Here is a 26,166-nt window from a genome sequence, read left to right on the forward strand (position 1 = left end):
ACTGACTGCATCACCCAGCTTTGTGCAAATTCAGTCAGACAGCCCTTCATCCCCACCTGCAACTCCAAACCCTCCCTCCTTCCAAAATACTACTGTGCCTTACTGTACTTTTCCCGCACCTACAAGTACACCAGTGCAACCCCTTGAAGACCGCACTAAGTCACCTTTCTCATCCCCTTCCTCTCCCTCCAAGCCAATTTGCACCAATTCTCCTCCACCTGATTCCCTATCTATTCTTTCCCCCACCTCTGCACCTACTGTTACCCAACATCCAATCCCCTATTATACTGTTATGTCACCAACAACCCTCAGCACAGCTGCTATCTGCTCTACTTCTTCACCTGCACCACCATGCCCTTTACAAAATGGTACCTCCCCTACACCAGATGTAATATCATCCCCTTCCTTAACCTGTTCAACTGTTTCCCCAACAATAACCCCTAATTTAACTCTTACCCCCCAAATTATTCCTGATTTAACTCCTACCCCAACAATAACCCCCAATTTAACTCCTGCCATAACAACAGCCCCTAATTTAGCTCTTACCCCAACAATAACCCCTTTTTCAATTCCTACCCCGACAATAATGCCTAATTCAATTCCTATCCCAACAACAACCCCTAATTTAACTCCTACCCCAACAGAGACCCCAAATTTAACTCCTACCCCAACAGTGACTCCTCATTTAACTCCTACCCCAACAGTGACCCCTCATTTAACTCCTACCCCAACAGTGACCCCTCATTTAACGCCTACCCCAACAGTGACCCTTCATTCAACTCCCACCCCAACAGTGACTCCTCATTTAACTACTACCCCAACAGTAACTCCTATTTTAACTTCTTGTGGCCCTGCTAAACATCCATTTACTGCTCCAAATATAGCATATCAGCCATCACCAGGTACATCAAGTGCAACACCTCCCACAAGTCTAACACCCTGTACATTTGTAACTCAAACTGCCCTGTCATGTACCTCTATATCATACTATACAACTACACATCCAGCTGGTGCTCATGTGCCTAACTTAAATCCAACACTACCTTCTTATGCCACAGTCATTCAAACTGTCTCTCACTGTAACATCCCATGTCAAGCTCTTCAGAATAACACCTCTGCCAATACGGGCATAACCCCTTACTCCTCCCCAGTGCCAAAACTAAAATCCTGCACTTCTCCACCTGCACTTGTGAAAACTTATGTGTCCACTCTTCAAAGTGTCCAGTCTTGTGCAACTCCCACTAAAGCTGTCCCTCTATATTCTTCCACATTTCGTGCTGCACCACCATACACGCCCCCCTCTCAGGCTCCCTATAATGCTCAGGATAAGAGGGGCATTCGACTCCCACCTCCTCCCCCACCTCCTCCACCATACACACCACGGAAAAAGGGAAATGAGCCACAAGGTCCTGCAGTCCGAACACCCATGCTCAGAGCCTCTGAGAAGGAGAAAGATAAAGAGAAAGAAAAGGCCAAAAAGGAGGATATGAAATGTACAGACTCACCCAAGCTCTGTGAGAGAGCCAGCTCTCTGAAGCATAGAGCTCAAACCCCGCCAGTTGCTGTGATGAAGGGAGAGAGGCCCTTGTCTGCTTCCTCCCCTGCCAAGGCCTGTTTTAAGCCCAGCTGTCTTAACTCAGCCCAGGCTCAGCTTGGGGTGCTACACAAAATGCTCTGCTCAGGAGCCAACGCAAGGCCCAACACACCCAACAGCCAACACATGCTTCCTCCAAACCAGCAGGGTTGCTCTGGAGGCAGGGGTTGCTCTGTGTCAGGGGAGCAGCCTGTAGCTGGTCCACTGACTTCCACCCAGGCTGATACACTAAGACAAGTCCAAGAAATTCTGGGAGGTTTGATCTCAGGGGCTAGGTGTAAGCTCGACTCATCAAGGGTGACAGAAAAGCTCCTGAGTCCCAACGGGCCTCTGCATGACATACGTAGCCTGCAGAACCAGCTTCATAGCCTGGAGGGGGTCCTAGAGACAAGCCAAAACACCATTAAGGTCCTGCTGGATGTCATTCAAGACCTTGAGAAGAAGGAAGCAGAGAGAGATGGGTGAGTAGGATCAATCTCATAGTGCAATGAATATAAAGGCAGTTCTAACCACAGATCATTCTAGATGTTTAGCCAATGTGTGGTGAAATGTATGGGGCAGTGCAAAAGCTCTTGAATCAAGTAAGATCGCTCTTGAGCCTGCTTATTCAATGTTACACATGTGGAAAGCTAAACATCTTAAATGAGGAAATTTTGTATAGTAGAGGATATTAATGCAACTTTATTCTTTACACCACATGCCCAAAGTGTTGTTTAAATGTAGCAGAAGTAGTAGTGTGAACAGTGTCTCAGTCCAAGGAGTTTTGAAAGGCGATTGTTGTGGCCAAATGCAGTGTAAACACCCTGGGCCACAGGAGGAGCTATCCCATGCTTGAAGCTGTAAATGCAAAATTACTGGAACCATCAGGCTAAAGGAGTTGTAAACCCAGGGCTTACAAAGCTTGTTAGTCCAGGACCGGGTATGGTGGGAAAAACTAACAATTAAACTTTACTATACCGTGTTCTTTTAACATTTGGATAACTAAAGAAGAGGCAGAGAAGAACCATTAATGGGACAGCATGAATTATGTGAGTCTGGTATTGTGAAGACTCAAAAAATAAATGTCAGCATGCAGCCTAAGTGCCTGCTGTTATATTTGAAGACAGTTAATTTTTCCACAGAGTATCTGGTTCATTTCCCACAAAAACAAATGAGGGACAGACGTGATATTGTGATTGCTGCACTGCACTAAAAGATAGTCTATTCTCTCCTGGAAGGGAATAGACAAGTGGAATGTGGTAGGCAGATTATTCTTCACCAAAAACGGAATATCCACAGCCCAGCGGTAATAACCTCGCTCCATCCTGTGCTTTGAATATTACAAATAGATGGTTGTTGTGCTTAAGCTCTGCTGTGAAACATCTCCTCTATTTATAGCCAATCCTGGTATTGTAAGCATTGTAAATATGAAGCAATGTTGACAGAACACAATGTAAATCGGGTTAGAATGAGAAGGCAGGAGATATAAACTAACTAAAACAGCAGGGCGAGTGATGGAAAGAAATAAGAAATACTACTTTGTATCAAGGGGATGTGAAGTTATTTTTATAAAGTCTCATATCAGTCTTGCAAGTCTCAACTTGCAATATGATAAAGAATTCATGCCATGTCAGACCACAGGGAGCCTTTTGGACTCCATTGCACCCGTTCTGCAGTAGTTTTTTTCACTCATGCATGTGTGCAGCATGCAGGCATTGATAGAAATCAGCATTTGGCTGTTGTAATGTTGGTGGTTTCAAATGCTCCATGCTTCTTAATGTAAACCCTTTACCGTAGCCATCAAGTGTTTAATTAATCTGCTTCCTACATTGTAAGCTGCTTAGTAATTTTGCTCGCCTTATCACTCAGTAATAGTACATACGTGACGAGGGGATGAGAAAAAATCTTGGACAGGAAACGATACATAAGGAAAGATATGTGTTTATGAAGCCAAGGAAAGGCTTGACTGATATCTGTGCAGCATAATCCAAATCACAGTGTAAACACGAGTGCTAGGACTATACTTTGTTGGGATGGAACATGTGACTTAAAGGCCTTCTGTCTCATAAAGTGACACATCTTGCGTGCTCCAGTATTAGAATTCAGCTATTGGTCTTATGCATTCAGACTTGACTTTCACCTCATAAGCATTATTTTATGCCTGGAGTGACACAGTGACTCATGGTTTATATAACGGACTGAGCCTAGTGGAAGGGGTATCTTTCAATAAAAAATGATCGGGGGGATTTCAGGGGGGAGATAGCAGGGATGTGTTAACATGAAAATCCTGTTCAACAAAGGAAACTATATGATTATATGGGCTCGCTCGCACATCAGTCATATGCAGAAAATGTTGCTTTTTACCCCTGATATGTAATTTCTGCTTGTCAACAGAAGACATTCTTACAGAACCGGACAGGACATTGAGAACTGTGGGACCTGCAGGGACTGTGCGTGCATCATCTACAGGTATGTTGATGAAAGCATGTGTGAATTCTTGCATATCTATTGCATGGTTTTTCCACGTGACCACTGAGAGAGCTTTTTTTGGTGCACAGTTGTGTGCATCACACTGTGTCATTTTGCATCACATCAGTTTTGAAGGTTCAGTTTTATGGCTTGGTAGGATTGTCATTCTGCTCGGTGTGACAGCACAGCCAGATGTAGCACTTTTGAGTACGGCAACTCATTGCCTAAACACCCCTCCATGTTTGATTGCTGAACACAGTTATTAAAGATGTATTAAGACTTATCACGCACATCCTCTTGCTCTCAAATTTAATGAGGTGAACGACCGCACAGATGTATGCTGTGCTCACTCACACGCAAACACACAACTGCATAAATCATTTTGCTCTGGGATTCAATCTGAAATCTTTCATTAAACAGAATTTCACATTTTATACAAGGCTGACCCCCCCCCCCCCCCCCCCAAAAAAAAAAAAAGGTATGGATCGCTATGGAGCTGAATTCTCTTAGTTTTGGATGATTCAACTTAAAAGAGAATCTGGCTGAGGAATTGGGATATATCAAACAGCGTATGGATTGGAGAGATGACAGGGGTGCTTAGTATTAAAACACAGCTCTGATTATTAAAACTTTCATGTAAACAGCTTAGAGGCATTATATTACTCCAATTATGTCATAAATCTGAGAAAGCATAACTCAATTAACAAGCCAAGATCCATCATCCATCTTTTTAATTGCAGACTGGAGCTGAGAAATGTGACATGTCCACATCTTAGACTGATTGCTAACCAAGTCAGTCATTAAATATTCATCATGTTGCAATGCTAATAAGGTGTTTCCCACAGTTGCAACCTATCTTCAACCCCATTACAAACAACCAGCACTATATCTAAAGTTCATTCTCTCCAAACCACATAAATGGTTCTGTCAAAGTGCTAACCTAGTCTTTTTATGCTCAGTAATTTATTCATGATGTGTATGCAAACCTCCTCAATCAAGAAAGAAGGAACAGAAGAAGAACAGTGGGGGAGAACAAGAAGAAAAGCAATTGAGGATAAGAGAGGGGAGGGAGGAAAAAAGGAAATAGATTAATAAATAAATAAAACCAATCTGAGAGAAAAGATCTGAGATTCAGAGATAGAACAAGAGACAAAGGCAGCATAGGGAGAAGAGACCCATTAAAAAGATGATTCATTCAGAAACTAAATACAGCTTCATCTTGAGAGATTAGAATATTACTGCTCAGGAATGTCACTGTGAAGCTGTGATTGTTCTTCATCACGAGGAAGGGGAATAACAAAAGGTATTCTTTACATTTCATTGTATCATCATGTATTTTCTCCCAGAAGGCAGTTCTGAAACATTTTACTCAACATTACACTGCACAGCTGACATCACAAGGCACATTTTTACGGTCAAAAGGGGGCTTATCACTCAATCATTTGTCAAGTAGACGGTTTTTTTTCATGTGTGACAGGAGGATTTTCTTGCTTCAAAAGGGGAGGAGATTCGCTTTATCCGAGCCTGGAGATGAGCTGAGTTTCAAAAGAGAATTTGACAGCAGTGGAGAGGAAGGTGACGATAAAGTGGATCCCAAAAATGAAAGAGTGACAGAAAAGCTTCAAAATCTGACAAGGCAGATTCCATCAATTAAAAAAACTGCTTGAAATCTTAGTCCTTAAAGAAAGCACAGCTCAGCACACCACACGCTGTCAGTCTTCTTACTGAGCTCATATAAGAATTTATTCAGAAAAATTAATTTCATATCTCTGTGCAAGCATATTTATCTTTGACCAGTAATCCACTCACAGATTTGACCCCAGTTAATCTAATCCCTTAGAGATTTACAGAAGTGAAGCCAGCAAAAACACTGTAAATAGTTTTCTTTTGATGACTACTGTCATGGGAAAATTGTCAAAGGCAAAAAAGAATTTCTGCATATGTTTAAAGACAAAAGTCTCATTTCAAACTTTTTTACACAAATGAATTCACCGAAAATGACAAATTTCTTCACCTCTACATTATTTTAGTATATCTGAACCGGGGTTGGGTTCATTGTATGAAAACTGGCATCATTACAGCATCTGTTGTCCCCACCAGTCTGTTCAAAGAGGCAATAAGTGTCTCCATGCCTCATCTCACCCAGTCAGACTCTTTAGCTGTCATTGCATGTTTATAAAGATGGTCCTTTGACTTGTCAGTTTCAACTGGTTTAAAAGCAAATAATCCTTGAAAGGACATTTTTACTTTTTACTCTCCTCTGAATAGATTATATCAGAAGAAAACATGTTGTTCGGTTTATTTACAAAAGATTTATTTCAAAGCTGTAACATTCTCTTTAATATACAATATTCAATATTCATAACTATAAAAATAACTTAAATTGTATTTATTGTTACTCCACACCGGTTACAAAGAGGGTTCCTTTTGGTGGGTTGGGGGCTGCTGCAGCAGACTGCTGTGGTAACTTTTGTAGTAATACATAACATCTTAATTTAAATCTAAGCTTTCCTTTATTTTATTTTTATTTTGTTTTAGAAATTTTGTGCTTTAAGCCTTATGCGGTCACAGGCTGTTCTACTTCTAGATTAAAGAAAAAAAACAAACTAAATTCATCTTGCAGGTCCCTTTCTGCCTCCTCTCTGCTGTGCTGGAACTTCATCTGAAACACCTCTTACTGAAAACCTGAACTGTTAATCCAGTTAAAGAAGATAAGAAGATGTGGCACTTTTATGTTCCTAGAAACTATTTTTCCTTGCATGGAGGAACAGACTTTGGGCTCATACACAAATATTCGCTTTTTCTATCAAAACCATGGACATATTAGGCCGGAGACATTATGATGGCACGATGATGTGATTTCTCCTTTAATAACTTTTCTTATTTTTCCTACTTTAATGTTCAGAAATATGTGGTTGAGGGAAAAAAAACTCCTGTTAACATTAGAGAGTTTAATATCTAATTAAGATTTTAAAGGGAAATTCCTGTAAAAACATTAGATAAATAACTGGGTGGAGTGTGGAAAAAAAGAAACAATTTGGTTGTTTCCACAACATAATACACTTTACATCTATTTTGTTTTCTTGAAAATTAGCAGCTTCTTCTTAGAGCTGTTGAAATCACTGCAGCTACTAACACTGTATCTGCAGAAGTGGCTGTGATTGCACATTAGACTCCTTCTTCCTCTTTCTTCTGATAAGTTGCCAAGTTCTGCTTTAAATGAACAAAGAGTAAAATGAAACACCATCTATCTGTAAGGCTGCAGACTAAAATAATTTTAAAAATGCACTTTTTCTTATAAATCTATGTCATCAAACATGAACACTTACAGATATAATTGCTGTGGTTATTGTTGGAAATTGAGTAGCAATAGTTTCAACACCAGTAAAATTGTGAAACTAATATATTCAATACCAGAAGTTTTTTTTTATATATATATTAAAAAAAAGAAAGCTATGCTATGCTTAGATACGTTTTATTCAAAACAGAAACAATTAAAAAAATGTAGACAATAAATATTAATGTTTTAAATATACAGCTATTATGATGCTTGTATATGTAAGTACATCATTGTGTGTTTGTACACAGAGCTTTGTTCTCCATACACTCAGGACAGTTTTCAGGGCAAAGTTTATATAAAAATGCTAATGACACTTTGAGCATGCAAATGCAGTTACAAGTGACTGGTGTAACATTTTGAACATTTTGTTCCCAACCAAAACTCATAAATAAGCACTTGATTTGTTCTGCTTCTTGTGATATTACAGGATGAACAAAGCACGATGTATCTAATGTTATTTATCCAGCACCAGTGGCACATTTACTACATATTAATGTGTGAATCTAACTGTGTGGCTGGGCAGGAGTGTTAATTAGTGAGCGTTATTGTAATTTTTTTTTGCTCCCTGTTATTCTTTTTACTGATAGGAAACGTGCTGTATGAAACAAAGTAGGGAGGTCTAACAAGGAGCTGTTGTGCTTAATCCCCGTGGAGTGAATGCAGACAGCAGCCTAATCAGATCTGTACTCTGCTGCTTTATCTCAGCAACTGTACTGTCTATTGCTTGATCACACATTTTGCTGGAGGAGTTCAATGGGCCGCCACTGAGATGGATTAATGACTCTCTTGACCATACATTTTAAGCTAAACTTTAAGTTGACTAAGGTTTCTTTTTTCCTTTAACACTATTTGTCATCGCCTTCACTGAACAGCAGATAATTGAGAAAAAAAAAAAGACTGCTGAAGAGGCGTTTTTGTTCCTGTGAGCTGACTATTATCTGTGACCTCATTTCACACAAGCATATTGTTTTCCATCTATTTCTTTCATTAACTGTAATTTGTCCTCTTCATATCATTGAAACGCATATGTATGCTGGAGAAGCTGGTGATGTTGCTCGGTGGAGGATTCCTACACTGAAGGATAAAGACTATAGACGGATCCATTGGGAAGGGCTTGAGACAAATATTTTGTGACAGCGCCTACAGTAACAACTCATCACTCCCCATTTTTCACACACCAATCATGAATCAGCGCTTCCTGATGCACATCCCAACTGACACAACATTGCATGACAGACCACAGAGTGAGTTGGTGGAGCATAAGAGACTGTGGAGACTGGACATAGCAAAGGAAACTGGACTGACTGCATCTTAATATCTCCACCTTTTCATCACCTCGTGTCCCTAATATGCTCTTTTGAGCCCCCCATCCTGCTTTTGTAACTAGTGTGCAGTGAAATATTCATTCACATCAAAAATGAATTGCAGCAGCTTTAAAAGACTTTAAAAAGTAATCATAGTGATAAAGGAAACCTGGAGACATCTCATTGGCTGTTTGTGCATGAAGGATAGCTCCCAGACACATTTGTCCAACAGATGCAGATGATAGAACAGCCCTGCTCGCTTGATTAAGCATACAGTGTAATACAAGATGACTTTTGGCGGGTAACAATTGATTGTGTTGGGAAACATCCAGCAATGGCACATAAAACCCCTTGTAACAGACGTGGAACATAAAATAAATGGATAAATGTTAAAAAAAAAATTTAAAATTCTACAAGGAAAAAAATGTGACATCATGAACCAGCTTTGCATGCTGAAGACAAAATGCATTGATGTATAATGTCCCTGTATATGTGTTGCAACATTCACAAAAACAAGATCTCTAAGAAATAACAGGGAGCCATAAGATAGAGTTATGACCCCTGATGGAGTTTGTCCAGGGGAACAAGAGGTGGCAACAGTAATACCATGAAACTAGGAAATATATACTGCTCAAAAAAAGGGAACACTAAAGTAACATCATAAATCTGAATGAATGAAGTATTTTTATCAAATACGTTCTTTCCATAGTTGAATGTGCTGACAAAAATCACAAAAATATCAATGAAAATCAAATGTATTAACCCATGGAGGTCTGGATTTGGAGTTATACTCAAAATTAAAGTGGAAAAACACTACAGGCTGATCCAACTTTGATGTAATGTGAATCTCAATTGGATTCAGGTCCGGGGAGCAGGCGTACCAGTCCATAACGTCAATGCTTTCGTGTTGCAGGAATTGCTGACACACTCCAGCCACATGAAGTCTAGCATTGTCTTGCATTAGGAGGAACCCAGGGCCAACCGCTCTTGCACATGGTCTCAATCTCTCCCATGGCCTGCTCCACGTCTCCTGGTAGCACCTCAATGCTCGGGACATTACGCTGACAGACACAGCAAATCTTCTTGCCACAGCTCGCATTGATGTGCCATCCTGGATGAGCTGCACTACTTAAGCCACTTGTGTGGGTTGTAGACTCCGTCTCATGCTACCACTACAGTGAAAGCACTGCCAGCATTCAAAAGTGACCAAAACATCATCCAGAAAGCATCAGAAATGAGAAGTGGTCTGTGGTCACCACATGCAGAACCACTCCTTTACTGGGTGTGTGTTGCCATTTGCCTATAATTTCCACCTGTTGTCTATTCCATTTGCACAACAGCATGTGGAACTGATTGTCAATCAGTGTTGTTTCCTAAGTGAACAGTTTGATTTCACAGAAGTGTGGTTGACTTGGAGTTACATTGTGTTGTTTAAGTGTTCCCTTTATCTTTTTGAGCAGTGTACAAAGATGAAGGCTTCATTTAGGACCCACTGCAGGGCATCAAGAGCCACTGGTGTTAGTCAAAGAGCTAACCCAAACCAACTCAACAACAAAAGCATGAACCAAAGCTTACACCGACCAAGCAATAATGACAAAAAGGTTCACTAAACACAGTAGTCCAAACCACAAACAGTCAAAAACTCATTCACTGGCAGTGAATGAGTGGCAAGCTGTGACACTGAGACTCAACCAAACACAGCTGCCCTGAATGAAGAATTCTGACAGCCTTTATTTTGGTGCTCAGCAGAGGTCCGGCCAATCACAGGCAGGTGGGAGTGTGGGCGACCAATCAGCAACCAGCACATCACTCTGAGGGCAGCGCCAGGGAGAAAACCAGGTGTAGCCAATCTCCAAGGTGATGATGAGATGAGTGGTGATGAGATAGATGACAGGCCATGGGCCGTAACAATAGTTTTGTATTGATTATTGCATCACATTTACTGTAAGAAAAAGTCTGCATGTGAACATTGGAGGGGTTTGAAAGTGTTTCTTTTTCCAACTTTTTAAATGTCACGTTTTTTTGTGTTTTCATTTGCTTTTTTGTTGATTTTTTTTTAAAGTTTGCACCATAAGAAGAAAGATATGCCTCTTTGCGTTTTTTTTCTCTCTCTTAAGATAAAACAAACAAATCTTTGTGATGACAGTTAATATAGTAACAGCAGTGAAATGGTCAAAATTTAAAACAGTTCATTTTGGTGTGACAAATCCACATCAAGTAGTGGGTCTGTCAGGTTTTGTTTTACATTTTCTTTCTTTTTTTAATCATTATAGTCACTGAAAGAGTTGCTCTATCAAAGAGTAGAACAGGCAGTTTAATGTTCCACCTCAACAAAAAGCACTATATCTGCTGGACACATTGACCAGATGTCCAGTTAATAGATATTACTTGGTGCTTAGCGGTAAATTAAAAAAATAAGATAGATTGATAAATATGTGCACACACCATTCCATTTTATTTCTAAAGCACTGTTAAAACAACATAACATCTGACCAAAGTGCTGTACAATAAAAAGATGAATAAAGCAGCACAAATGACAAGTACAAAAGAACAAAAAACAGCAAAATGCATTACATAAGAACTATAAGAAGTTTAAAATATCACATGTAATATTTGTATACATGCATATGTCTTATGCAAACTTGCATGAATAAATCCAAATTTTCTGGATTTACAGTTTACGCCACTTTTTTTTACATGAGACTGGCTTGCCTGGAGATTCCAAACCTGCATAGCAGCTCTTAAAGGTCTCTTTAGTCCTTATGTGGATCCAGGAAAGATGCTTTAAATGGACTTAGAAGACAATCTCAACTAGTTAGTCCTAAAAGTCTCTGTTAGTGCCTCAAAACAAATTTCCAGTTCAAATAAAGCTGTGATTTTTACTCAATTTTTTTTAGTCTTTCTGATTTTGAACTTCTCAACTTAATCTGTCCATCAGGTTAATTAAGAAGCAATGTATGTACTCACGTAGATATTTTTTTTCCAGTCTAACAAAATATTCCTTTGCTCCATTGTCATCTGTCTCAGCTGTAACTGAGTGGTGTAAACTAAGTATTTTCTGTAAAATTGTATATGTGACCTTTATGAGACATATTATGGTGAAACTATTTGTTCAAAAACAGGAAGAAATTTAAGATATGTATTGAAGTGATGGTATAAACGATCACACAGACAGCGTCTGGTGCACAGTGTCATGGCGAGGCTTTTTTCCTGTGTTTTTTATAAATCTGCTGTAAAATTAACTAGGCTCTTTCTATGGTGGGAGGCATCGTTCATGATAGAGGAATTTGTTGATTAACCTCCTGCTCCTTGTGAAATGTCTCTAGGGTCTGACCAACAATAGTTTCAGCCTTAAGACATTTTTTTTAATCCTGTTGGTATCTGTAATACTGCAGTTTTATTTGTCTAAAGGAAAAAACACTGCAGAATGATGCTGTTGAGTTTGTTGTTTCCACTAAGAGGTTCATCTTTTAGTGCAAAAGCCAAATACCAACATCTGCTATTATTATGGAGGATAGGCACATTAAGTTCTGTTTACTTTAAATAGGATAATGAGAGAATTTAAATGTTTTAAGTAAAAACTTTAAAACAATATCTGCATTAAAATGTTCCTGCTTGTGGATTGCCACTTCAAACTACTAGTTTAGACTTCTATCTGGGATCTTTTCTGGTCAGACCAGATCACAAATTTTTAGGAAGCTTGCAATTTCCTGCCTAATTTTGCTAATGAAATATAAATTATTGATGTTTGTCCTGATACAAATGGTAATAAGGAAGAAAAAGAAAACCAATAACTTCATTTGAATCTCTTTCAATTAAGTCTATTTGCTATCAGTACAATATTTTCCCAGTTCATTCACTTTAAATGATAAAACCTTGGATCTGACCTAACTAATCTCACTTTGTGCTCCCACAAAGTTTGTTCCATTAAATATTCCTTTAATTTCTTTAAAAACAGTTTGGTTTATTTAATCATCATCAATTAAAAGGTTATACTGTGACATTCTTGCTTTTTAATGCAGTTTAGGGCATACTACTTATTTTTTTCATGACATGAGCTTAATCTTTTTTATTTTATTTATTTAATTATTTATTTTGCATTTAAATATGGCTGCACGGTGTGGTTAGCACTGTGGCCTCACAGTAGGAAGGTCGCTGGTTTGATCCTCTGCTGGACAGTGGCCTTTCTGTGTGGAGTTTGCATGTATGTGTGGGTTCTCTCTGGGTACTCCGGCTTCCTCCCACCATCCAAAGGCATGCATGTTAGGTCAATTGGTTACTGTAAATTGCCCACAGGAGTGAGTGTGAGCATGTGTGGTTGTTTGTCTCTGTGTGGCCCTGTGATGGATTGGCGAGCTGTCCAGGGTGTATCCTGCCCTTCGGCCAAAGACTGCTGGGATAGGCTCCAGCTTTGCCGCGACCCTTCATTGGGTTAAGCGGTTAGGATAATGAATGAATGCATTTAAATAGAGTGATCAGAGCTTTCCCAGATTTTAAACCTTTAGGCACCCATTTATATCAGGGTTTTTCCAACTTACAGTATGTCTGGCATTTTGCGGACAGTGGCATAGGTTTTTTTTATCTAATCTAGTTCATTATGGTGATATCATATGTGTAAAGCAGCCATCTGTGTTCGTGACCAGTTACACGTTCTCTAAACAGCATGTCACCTTGTGTGCATCAGTCAAACTTTGATAGGCTAAACAAAGGACTTCGGAAAAGGGGGCATATTTTAAAGTGGAGAACCCAGAAATAATACTGTAAAGTGTCTTTGCTGTCACTCAAGTCACTGTTAAGAGCTGTGGGCTGTGGTGCATGGAGCCCCCCATTCATACTACTCTTGTTCTCTATAATATGTCTCTGTCTCCTTCACATCTCCAGAGCACGAACTCTCAGCTTGGGCTCAAGTTCCCTTTCACCAGCTTTGAATCACCTTTCCCATGTGGCACAGAAGGGCGTAGCGGTCCAATTCAAGTATTCTCCACATGGTCCTAACACTGTCCTATAACCACTGACAGCTCCTCATTGTCCTGGTTTTATCCAGAGGAATATGCCATTTTACAGGCTTTATAAAGAGGCAGCTTTTCCTTCAGATTGCTTGTGCCACTTCCTCTGCTCTCCCCCTTTTTCTCCATGTCTCGCTGCTGTGAATAGAAATACATTTCACACCTAAATGGGGATAAGGAGAAATGGTGCAAACTGGAAGGAAAAGGGGTGAGAGAGGCATCATGAAAGAAGAGGTGAGTAGGAAAGGTTACCTAGGCAGCGACTTACAGCTTTGGTTTCATTTAATAAACCAGCACCTGCCGTGTTTCTGTGCATTCTCATCTGGGCAACTAAAATCTGCACTACAGTAAGCAAACGAGCAGAAACTTGTCCAAAATAAATCCGTGCCCTGATGTGCGAACATGCAGCTGAGCGCCTCTAAAACATAGTGATGTGTGAGCAAATTATAGATGAGATTCTCATGTTCACAGTCGGGATATTTCTGAACCTGTATCTCGCCTCCAGTCTTTCATTAAACATTGACAATTCTCTGCCATTATCATAACAGGGAGAAAAAGAGACACAACTGGAGAGAATACAAAATGAATTCAGGAGAAAACACAGAGGTTACAAGTAAGCAAGCAAAAGATGAGGAGGGTATTTGCATGTCAGGAGGCAGTGGAGTAAAACAGAACAATTAAACATAAGCGGTGTGTGTTTTCCAGTCAAAGGAAAAGAAGACTTGTTTCAAAGTGTTAAGGGACCAAATTTTGAACATATTTTCAGAACAATCAGCTATATTTATCAGGGCTGGGAAATCGAATTGGAAAAAAATCAGGTATATGGATGTTTTGCTTCACAATTTTAAAATAGATTTTTTTGTCTAAAAATTGATTTTTTTTTTTTTTTTTTTAAATAAATGTAATTATTCAATTATCATTTTTTGGTGATTTTTATTGTTTCTATTAATCTTTTACTTGTCTTCTTGAGCCTTACAGCAGCAGACTGATGGTCTGGCTACTGTGTTGTTTTTTCCTAATTGAATGAAGAGAAGTTTTTAGTCTACAAACTATTAGCAAAATTGTAGAATCTTGAGAATTGCAATTTAAATCAAATCGACATCCAAAAAAGTCGGAATTGACTTGTGACAAAGGAATATCGTCACAGCCCTAATATTTACAGCCTAGTACTGAAAAAAAGGTTTTGATCTCCATACGGGGCTGTGATCCTTCATATCACTGACATGTTTAAATTGTATTAAGTTTCAAATTAATTTGATCACACAATGTGACAGGAGCAGATCGTAGTGGATGAGAAGGGTTTGTCCTTGAGTTTTTTGGTGAGGGCCACTCTTTGTTCTAGTACAGTAGCCATAATGACCCTGAGGTGGAAAGGAGAAAAGTAGGGATAACATTGTCCGTGATTGGACAGAACCCAAAGGTATTGCAACAATTTGATTTTATTTCATGTTTCTGGTAAGAAGTACTTTCATCAGTTGCTGTAAGGCTCTTACACACCAAGTCAATGAGCTACCATCTGGAACATCTGGAGCATCTGTAAACATCTGTTTTTTCCATGTAAAGCAACATCTGCACTGTCAGACCACGTCAACATTAATTTTCAGATGATTCAGTATGCTGCTGCTAAGAAATACATTCTGATTGGTCAGCAAAGATTTTTTCTTGTTGCTTTCCATCTCTGACTTCCTGTGTTTTTTCCGAGCTAAGCGTTGCCGCATCTACCCTTGCAGCAAGGGCTCAGTGACTGAACAACAATATTGTGATAGTTAGCTAACTATGTTTTGTTCTTTTTTTTAATCTACAGATTTCCAGTTAGTCTTGTCATGTTCCAAAAATAGTACAGTGCCTCCTTCTGGATTGAAGAGTCATGTCTTATGGTGATGATGGTATAGCCCACCTGGCAGCTGGATTTGGTCTTTGTTTTCTTTAAGTGCAAGTTATTTGCCACTTGAAGAGATCCAGCAGGGAGTCCTTTTGTCATGGCTAGTTCTTGATGTCTGTTTGGTGTACAACAGCCCTAAAACAAAGGATAATTGCAAAGTTTCTTGAACAGTTTTCATCGCTGTGCACTGGATGCTGGTTCCTTTTTGGACAAAAGCTGACATTGACCTTTTAAATACTTTTTAAGGATCTAGACCACCTTTTATTCCCTTTCATCTTTTCACACTAGATTAGAGAGCAGGTTATCCCACTTCCAATATGTATATATACATGTAAAAAAAACTCCTCCCTTACCCACCCCTCCCATCGCCCCAGGGTAGGGCGGGTGGCTGTTCATCTCTCAAGCTCGGGTTTTCTACCAGAGTCCTGGGAGCTTAAGGATCCTACGCAGTATCTTAGCTGTTCCTGCGCTCTTCTGGACGGAGATGTCTGATGTTTCACCAGGTATCTGTTGGAGCCACTCTCCAATGCGGGGGGCATGACCCCCAGTGCTCCTATCACTATGGGTACTGCTGTTGCTTTCACCCTCCAGGTCTTCTCCAGTACTTCCTTGAGGCCTTGGTATCTCTCCAGTTTCTCATGCTCCTTTTTCCTGATATTTTCATCATTGGGGATGGATGCATTGATCCCTATGGTTTTCCTCTGCTGCTTATCCATGATCACTATGTCCAGTTGGTTGGCCACCACCATTTTATCTGTCTGGATCTGGAAGTCCCAGAAGATCTTGGCCCTCTGATTCTTCACCACCTTGGGGGGAATTTGCCACTGGGACTTAGGGTTCTCCAGTCCATATTCTGCACAGATGTTCCATGCATTCTTTGCCTTCCAGTGAGCCAGCTTTTCCTGCCATGATGGTTCTTCCATCTCGTGTTCCTCCAGACTCCATTGTCTGAGATATTCACGAAGTGCTTCATCCCTTGGTGCCCTGTTCCTGATGTATTTGTGAAGCTTGGATATTTCATGTTTGATAGTGGCCTTGATGCTCTATAGTCCCCGGCCCCCTTCGTTGCGCTTAGTGTAGAGTCGCTGGACACGGCTTCCGTGTTTTGACATCCCTGGTCTGAGCTTCCTCCTTTGGCCAGCTTATTATCCCAGCAGGATATCGGATCACTGGCAGGGCATAGCTGTTAATAGCCCAGATCTTGTTCTTGCCATTGAGCTGACCTCTCAGTACTTGCCTCACTCGTTGCAGGTATTTAGCCTGCAGCTTTCCCTGTGGCTTCTTCATGGTTGCCATTCGCCTGTGGTATGCCCAAGTACTTGAAGCTTTCCTCCACATCTGTCATCCTGCCCACCGGGAGGGCAATGCCCTCCATATGGATTACCTTCCCTCTCTTTGTTATCATGCGCCGACATTTCTCCAGTCCGAATGACATTCCGATGTCTCTGCTGTAGATCCTGGTGGTGTGAGTGAGTCGATGTCCTGCTCACTCTTAGCGTACAGCTGGATGTCATCCATGTACAGGAGGTGGCTGATGGTGGCCCCATTCCCAAGTCGTAACCCATGGCCAGTCTTGTTGATTAGTTGGCCGAGGGGGTTCAGGCCTATACAGAACAGCAGCAGGGATAATGCATCTCCTTGATATATGCCACATTTGATGGAGACTAGTGCAACTGGCTTGAAGTTGGCCTCTAGGGTGGTCTGCCTGGTGTCATTCCAGGATCCATGTGTGCTCAAAGGACATCATATGGACAACTACATTTTCCTCTATACATATTTATTTTACAAGGTAGTGGGGAAAATTGAAATAAAAAAGAGTTTTGAGATGTCAATGAAGTGGATTCTCCCACACAAACACAAAAAAGTCTACTTTCAGATATTCCTTTAAAGAGTAATATCATAAATTTCCAAAATATCATGGGTAATATGTGCTTCAAAGAAAGAAAATAAGCAGCGGGATTCTTTGTCCCTAAGCTTTCAAAAACAACTCAGTTATCAGTCAATCCTGGCGTCAGACATACCTCTGTCACTACAGAGCCAGGATTTCTTTTTCCTGATGTTTTAAACTGCCAGGTTGTTTATAACTGACAGGAAATTGATCCGAGCTTCAGCAGATTTCTACTTTATTAGTCTTAAACACAAACAGCGGTGCCTCCCAAGACATATACAAATGCAAAGACAAAAGCGAAGAAGAATAATTGCTCTTGTGTTCTCAGTTTATCTGGTTGAGAGGTTTTCATCTCTAAAAAGAAACATTTGTCAGATTTGTGACTCTGACCTTTTGCTAACAGTCGTGTCAGGGCTTTCAGACCTGTATGGATTTAAGTGTTTCAGTATTTGTGTGTGTGTGTGTGTGTGTGTGTGTGTGTGTGTGTGTGTGTGCTCACGCTTATTGCCTCCCTTGTGGACGACGCTGATAATGGAGAAGTAGTGTGCATGAAATGTGTAAAGGGCAGTGCACGCAGTTCTTCTGCAGTAATCCATCTTTACTTCAGGGCTGAGCCACAGAGCAACAGGCATCTCACAGGGGAAAGGGTGGAAATACACTGTTGGCATGACTCTTGTTCATATGACACTACAAAGATGCAATGTTCAGCCAGTGGGAGCATAAGATTTCCACAGTGAGGAAACAAGCAAAACAAAAAAGGAAGGTTATTTGTTCCATACACTCTTACTTTTGGAGTGATAAAAAAAAAAATCAATATGATGAGTGTGTATTGTAGCAGCACATACATTTCCAAACACTTCTTTCCCAGTCCATTCTCTCAAGATGTGAAACCGTAAAATTGTTATGTTCTTACAAATGTGTATTTGCCCACTTGTGAGTTTGTTTATGCAAGGAAATGACAGATATAGGCCTGGGTGTGAAACAGAGGGAGAGGGTGACACACCAAGGAACGAGGGAGAGTAAAAACCCTTGTTTATGCTGTTTGGCAATAATCACTAAGCCAAAATCATGCCAGCAGTGAGAGCCAGATGGTGCCCATCACCATTGTGCATTGTCTTTTAAAGAGCGAAGAGAGAGAAAGATCAAGAGTGGCATGTGGAACAAGGAAGCACTGCCTAATGCAGATGATGTGTCATATAAATACTGATCATGCAAGGATCACACTCGCAGCTAAATTAGACCCCTAAAGCTCATCCACCAGCACCCACTCTCAATCTTCTCCCTGGTGACAATCTGCCTCTGTCAAGATCAGAGATGATCAACAGATGAGGCATTAAATGCTGAATGGTAACCTGAGTTTTTTTTTTTGTCACTTACTGCTAATGTTTCAGGTATCACTCCACAACAGAGATCTATGGGTGGTATCTATCAACTGTTTTAGTTAAATATGAATCGATTATCAATGCGGTGGGTCAATTATTAGTAAGTGGGTCAAGTAGTAAAACATCCCTTTGGCTTTCACCTCCAACATTATCTTCATTTTAAGCAACTTTTAAACTTCTGGTGACAGAAAAATAGATTTGCTCTCTGTGTTTGATGAGCTAGCATCACTGCTGGTAATAGATTTATGAATTTAAAAAAAAAACATTAAACAATTTTGTGAGCGTCACGTTTGAATAAGACCTCTAACATTTAAATGTAAACATCTAAACTTTTTACCAGAGGAATCCACTAGGAGGTCCGCTAGCAAACTAAGGACACATTGTGATGTGTTGCCATGTATTTATTGAAGTTAAGATCATGGCAGAAGAATGACACCAGCATAATTTCTAATAGTATTAAATACCACTAAATCAAAAGAATGTCATGCTGCAATATTGCAGTGTTAGTTTAAAGTCCGTACTGTCTGGTTTCCTGTTTTATTTTGTAGTCTTCCTCCCTCATGTATTCTGTTTAGCTTCCTGTTTCATCTTCATTTGTACACCTGGTCTCATTTTGCACTTTCACTCCACCTGTTTCTTGTTCCTGTTCTCTGTGTGTATTAATACCACTTGGTTTTAGTCATTGTCATGTCATGTAATGAATTATCTGTGCTTCACTTGTGTTTTGTTTTTTTTTGTTTTTTTGTTTTTTTTATTTTATTAAAACCACTTTGTACCTGTAATAACTGACCACCTGCCTTGTCAGCCTAGGACCTAGGTCATCATCACCACCACCTCATGACAAGACGTTGGATATTTGATTAAAACCAAAAATTTTTGTTGTTACAATTATGAATATTGAGAATAACATAAGCAGGGTGTGGCTCAGGATTTACAGTAGTTATTTTACAAAACAGAAAACATTTGATTTTGTTTCAGTCTGCCTATGTGAAGATCCAGAATCCCACATTGCCACTGAATGGATGTTAGGAAGCTTAAATTATGAAAATAAACAACTTATCAGCAATCTATCGGCAGAGTTTTTGCAAAAGTTAAGCATAAAGCCTATAACCATGTTTTTATTCATGTAAAATTGCACAAACATAAAGTTTGTTGTGCTTTTTCTCATTTGAGCTTGTGGGGGATGAAGTGTGGCTCGTTTATTCTGTCTTTTTGTGCAAGAAACATGGCATTTATTTAGAAATGGAAAGACACGATTTCATAGCATAATCCCTTGTGGTAGAAACTTTAAGTGATGCTCGTTTACCCAGTTGCATCTGTTGCATTAAATGAGATTAGTGCAAATAAATATGAGAAAAGGAGAGTGTTTGTGAGCAGCTCATAACAACAACCCCCCCACCCCCACCCCCTCTGCACAAACACACACACACACACACATACACACATACTCTTTTAAATAACTAACTGATAATACAGCAATATTTTAAATTATATTTCACGAACGTACTAATGCGATGAAATTTTATTAGAGGAATTAGAAAGCTATTATTGAAGATCTTTGGTTTCAGTCTTGCAGAACCAGATTACACCCCAGCATGAGTGTGGTTAAATTCTCATTGTATTGCAGTTGTCGTGACCAAAGTATTTACAGATTTCCCCAACCATCTTTCCTTAATCTCATGAAGCTTTCCAATGCAGTCAAATAAGAAGAGTGTAAAATTTAACAATTGCACATCCCTCACACTTTCCCTTTTACATCTGATGTTGCAAAGAATTTTTGAAAAGCACTCAGTTGCTCCTTCAGATGTGACCCTGACACACTTGCCATCATAATAATAAAAAGAAGCTCATTTCAGGAAAAAGCTTTGGTGTGTCAGGAGAGAGAAGAGGAGAGTGTACTGAAACTGGACCATTGCAGCTTAGGGCCCCTTTGTAATGCGGAAAATCGTGATATGTCCAACCTTTAAACAGACCATGACAACTATGCATCATTGTAAATAGTTTGTACAAGCAACTTATGAGAAGAACAGTCATTTATAAAGGTTTATTCAGAGCACACACACAGCCCACTCCACCCTCGTGGCATATAGAACAGTTATCTCTGTAGCCTACAGAGATAAATAATGAAGACTGTAGGGACAGCTTATTTGTTCTTTTGAAAAGACAAAATAAATCTATAAGAAGCAAAGATGAATGATTGACTTGAATTTATTAGATATATAGTCACATAACTCAAGCCAATATTAAGAAGTGTTATGTCGTCTGCAAACTATGAACTTGTTATTCCATTCAACACACAGTGACAAACAGAAAAATGAATGCTGTCATTCTCATCTATAAACACATCCAGCTCATCTTGGCACCAACTCTCGTCCCCTGCTATAGCCAGCTTTTAGCTTTTTATTCAGAAATAACCACAGAGGTGAATTAAAACCTCCCCTTCATTTTCAGTAAGCTATGAAGAAAACCTCCAGCTGTCAGTCTGGGATTGTGAATGGGTGTGACAGAAATGGAGATGGACCGATCCTGACTCATAGCTGTTATATTTTTTTTGTTTGTTTTATTTTTTTTTTTCTCCAGGTGGCAAACTGCCATCATGCCGTTACACCTCTATCTTTCACATCTCAACAGCCTCCTATCCATCAGAGCCTTCCGCTCCACTTGCTATCACTCAATATCTTAGTGGGGCTGAGGATGAACCAGTAAGGTGTGCAACCAGCCGTTTCCTCTTGCCTTTTAAGTCACCTCAGCTCCCTTATAGCTGCTTTGTAATTGTAATTGTCAGATGAAGAGTGGTAAACTTTTGCAGCAAGAGGAAAACTCTGCAAAGCAACACTGATCTCTGGAAGAATATTGATTGTGGGCGGGTGATGAGGGAAAATCCTGGCTTGAAAGTTGGGACAGACTGGGTGAGCACACCTCATCACATATGCTGCACTAAATTTGGCCTGCAACAGCCCCAGGAGGCTGAACAGTAAAATTTGCTCCAATTTTTCTCATTAAAGCCACTCAGCTCAACACAAATCTGCAGTAATTTGTGTTTAACTACTCTTAGACACTAAAGCTGTGTTAATACTCAGACCTTCAAGTGAATTGAAATGACATGTTCAGCAGTCCATGGCCCTCAGTAACAGGAACTGTTAACCACTCTTGCCCCGAGTTTCCTGCTCAGCGATCCAGAACCAGTGCCGTACAGGCAAATTGCAGACGTTTGCTTCTAAAACTCTTCTTTTTCAGGAAATTCTCCCAAGCAAGTGATGGAATTCAAGGTTTTGAAATCCATTTAAACTTAAAATTTTGTGTCACTCTGCTCTCATCAGTGTGGATTTTAGACACATCATGCAAAGTAAAGAAAATAGAAAATAAAAAAGTACCCCTCTGTACTTCACAGAACCAAACAGCAGAAAATGTTAAAGTCCAAACAACTTACAGCTACTTTCTATATGAAGACATAGCAGCGTAATGATGTCTTTAGTATACAGAGTTTCTTCCTTTATGTGCCTTTTATCTTATATGTCCTCCTTAATCTTGACAGAACAAGTTTCATAAAAAAAAAAGTGTTATTATTTGCATGCATTTTGTACTTTTGCATTGTATTTTATGTTATATAATGCAGCCCTGTACTTTTACCCCAGCCTGACCTCAACCAATTTGTTGTCTCATTATGACGACATGAAATGACAAACCAAAAGTGCCCAAAGTGGGATGCTATTTCTGCACATTGCTATGAAATCATGTTGGGCCAACAGGGACACTCATGTGCAAAAATGTAAATACTACTCTTAAGGAGAGGGCAGTCGTAGTGTTTCCAATACTGCTAAAAAAGATTCAGGGAGAAGGGATATGACTTGACTGCAAATTGACCACTTCTATTTGAGGTAATAATTTTCTTTTATTTTTAGGTTTGGGTGAGTCTGAGTTTCAGGTGCTCCCTTCAGAGGTGGTAGATTACTTGGTTAAGGAAAGCTTATTCAAATGCTCTGTAACAAATGACATTCTCTGGTATTCAGATATTTACAGAAAACATTTTTTTTTAATTCATTCTTTGTCAAAATTCAAAGTTGACTCTAAAGGGTGACACAGAAGTGCTGCAGAGCAACACCAGGTGACACTTTTTATTACCAGCTCTCTGCAGCACAGCTACATTCTCAGGTGGATATTTTTTAAATTGTGTTTTACGTCAAAGCGGTTGTTGAAAATATGTGCACACTGCAGCTAGACTACAAACACATATAAAGTGAGAGCAGGGATTTACAGATTCATGAATGGTTGCCTTTTTTCTTCCACTAACCGAAAGAGAAATATGCAGCCAACAATTGTGCTCAGTTTGTGTTCATGACCAGTCGGACCTTGTTTTTAGTCCTGTATCTTTTTATTTCTTCCCACATATTATTCCACAAAATCCCTCCACAGACTGCTGTGCACATCATCTTCATTGTTGTTCTACTTTATGCTTTTAGAAAGTCAACTCTCCCTTCATAGAACAAAGTTTACTTCTCATATTGACATCAGTTTGTTTGTGGGTTCACATCTCCTCAAATGATTTAGACTTTCTGACCAAATGATCTGGGATTCAAATCAGATGGGCTGGTATGAATGCATCATTGATCATTTTAGTGTAACATATGTATTATGATGCTTCCAGGTGATTTTATTGTCCAAACTCCAGTTAATTATGGTCATACACTCTTAATATAATGACATAACAATTTTAATACTTTTTATTCTGCATTAATTGTACTTGACCCCACCCACCCACCCCCCTTTTTCGTTTGTTTGTTTAGCTTTAAAGAGTTTTATTTCCAATCACATCACTGTTAATTAATTTATGCAATTTCTGTTAATGCATTTCTGTTGAGACTATGTCAGTTGATGTTAACTCTTTTCAGAGCTAAAAATATCATGAGGAATTTAATGCCTCATCCCCAAGGCGTTTTCAGCCTGTTAAAGCGAAACTACACGTTTCTGACCTCATGACCTCAGACATGTTTCTGCTTTTGTATTTAACAAAGGAAGAATCGCTGCACCTAACTGCTGCAAGCTAATGGGGATAAAATAAAATGGAGCTGTTTTTGCTTTATGGCACCACATTTCATACCAACAACTTGAAAGCAATGCTATGCATGATGCAGCAACACAAGCAAATTCACAGAAAAGGAAATAAGATGTGAGTGAACATCGCTCTGACTTTTAATGGCTGCAGAGCACTAAGACATCAGACAGGATGCAACACATTGGCTGAATCAGCTTTCATTAGGGGCACCAATGTGTTAAAATCTGACTAAGTTCAGTAGTGCCACTTTAAAAGTGCTCAACTTCAGATGTTTTCACAAAATGCTAAGATGAGGTTGTCTCTACACACAGGTAGTTTTGTATTTGACACAAAATTTAGCTGTTCTATGCCATTAAAAACCTTCTCTTTCTGTGTGTATGTGTCTATCCGTGTTCATAGAAACAGCATGTGTGCCAGACCATGTTTTCCTCTCACCTACTTCTTCCTCTGTTACGCTGCATTTAATAATCAAGTTGCCCACAGCAACTCCTGATGGAAGCAATTAGATGATAGCAGCATGCGTGTGCAATTACCTCCAAAAGTAAACAAGTAACAAATGTGAATTCACAACAAAAAGACATTTTTTTTCGCAAAACAAACCCAGGATGCTCACAACTGCCAGGCTACCCTCCGGCTGCTGGTTCAGTGTACCTAATCTTGTCTCATTTATACACTTTGTACAGCATCTTCCCATGGTGCATTGTGCTCTCCAGAGCATTCACAGAACTGAGTGTTATAGAGCACAGAAGAAAGTCAAGTTTTAAGCTGTTACAGGCTAACTCTAATGGGACTATAAGCTTCTGGCCTACATCTGCTTTCATTTCTTCATCCTTAGCTTTCTCAGTAACCAATCTTAACCTGCATTGCTCTTTATTTACAAAGCCATTTGATGCTGAGGATTTTAAGTGATTTTAACCACTCAGGTTTTTTTTATCCGGTCTCTTTAGAAAGAAACAGTTTGTGTTGGTCAGAAATACAAAGATAAACTTAGAACTGTATCTCGTTGGCTTGTATTAAAAAAAAAATTAAAAGCTACATGGAAGTGTCAGAGGTCAGTAGTGAAGTTGCACTGGTTAAATCTATTTGGGTTATCATTTTTTAAAGAGAGTAAAACTTAGGGATTCATTATAAGACAGATAAAAAGGAATGTGAGAGGGGGCAAATAAACAGGGAAGTACAATAATATTGAGACTACACAAGGTTAAAATCATCCACAACAGGTTTTCTTTTGTTTATTCTGAATTGCTGCCAAGAACGTCAACTCTTTATTGTGAAGCCAAATGTACTGACCTTGAAAAGTCACAAAGCTTCCAAGCACAGATTGTTTCAGTGCACTTTATTCTTCTGTCTTATGCTAAGAGGTGTTGCGTTGTAATGTGATCTGACTGCTGACGATGTGCACTTAGCATCCTATGATTAGCATAAATTATATTGTTGTGTCAAACCCTATTTGTGGATAGTATAAATCATATAACGATGTGTCCCTGAGGATTTGGTCATGTCTATAGTGCTTTCCTTTCCTGCTCAGTCACTCAGTGTCTTCTCGGAGAGCTGTTCTCAGTCTGCTGTAGACATTTATCTGTGTTACTCTTTCCCTGAGTCCACTATCTTGTTAGTAAAGACTCTTGTATCTTTGGTGGTTTAATTTGATTTTTTCTAGATTTCTTTGAGTTTGATGAATTGAGGTTGGGAAATTACTGGTTTCAGGGTTCATTTAGGGTTAAAACGTCTCCTATTACTGTGTGGCTTCACTGGGACTTATGCCAGTTCAGCAAAATTTTGGTTGTAGCCTGGGTGACTGAATATCGCACTGAAGATCACGTATTAATTATCTCATGATCTTTAGATGTAATGTAATACCTCATGATCACAACTTAATTATCTAGAGCTAATCTGTCTTTTATGAAGCTGTCATCCTGAGATATCCATTTACTGCCTCCAGATAAAAGAGATATTGTTTGAAATCGTACTGTAAGTTACACATGATGAGACAAATAGTCACTGACAAAAAGCTCCATCAGCAGAAAGTTCATGTTTGCATGTTTATTGGCAGACACATATTGGATTTCATTGGTTTCTGTGGTGTCAAGTGGAATACGATACTGACCATTAACACTGACCCTTGTTAATTAAATGTCAAAGAAAAGATAATTATTCACCATTATTGACAGAAAGGTTAAAAAAAGATAACATTTATATTATGGTTACAAAACAGTGTTAACTCTCCTGGGTTACTGTGCAATTGTATGGAAAAAGAAACCTGTTTTCA

The 26,166-nt window shown here is 39.4% G+C and overlaps 1 protein-coding gene across 1 annotated transcript in view; it reads left to right on the top strand.

Annotated features, from left to right (window-relative positions):
- LOC306768620 (proprotein convertase subtilisin/kexin type 5-like) overlaps nucleotides 1-26,166 on the top strand; it is a gene marked incomplete at both ends in the record, with an annotated part of 78,898 nt that overhangs the window by 1,298 nt on the left and 51,434 nt on the right. Inside the window, 3 exons of the mRNA XM_079257028.1 lie at nucleotides 19-125; nucleotides 645-823; nucleotides 1,152-2,055. Of these exons, the coding sequence (XP_079113154.1) occupies nucleotides 19-125; nucleotides 645-823; nucleotides 1,152-2,055 (1,190 nt within the window). The remainder of the gene's footprint in view (nucleotides 1-18; nucleotides 126-644; nucleotides 824-1,151; nucleotides 2,056-26,166) is intronic.

The sequence above is a fragment of the Telmatherina bonti genome, assembly GCF_933228915.1.
Source record: "Telmatherina bonti genome assembly, chromosome: 17".
NCBI lineage: Eukaryota > Metazoa > Chordata > Actinopteri > Atheriniformes > Telmatherinidae > Telmatherina > Telmatherina bonti.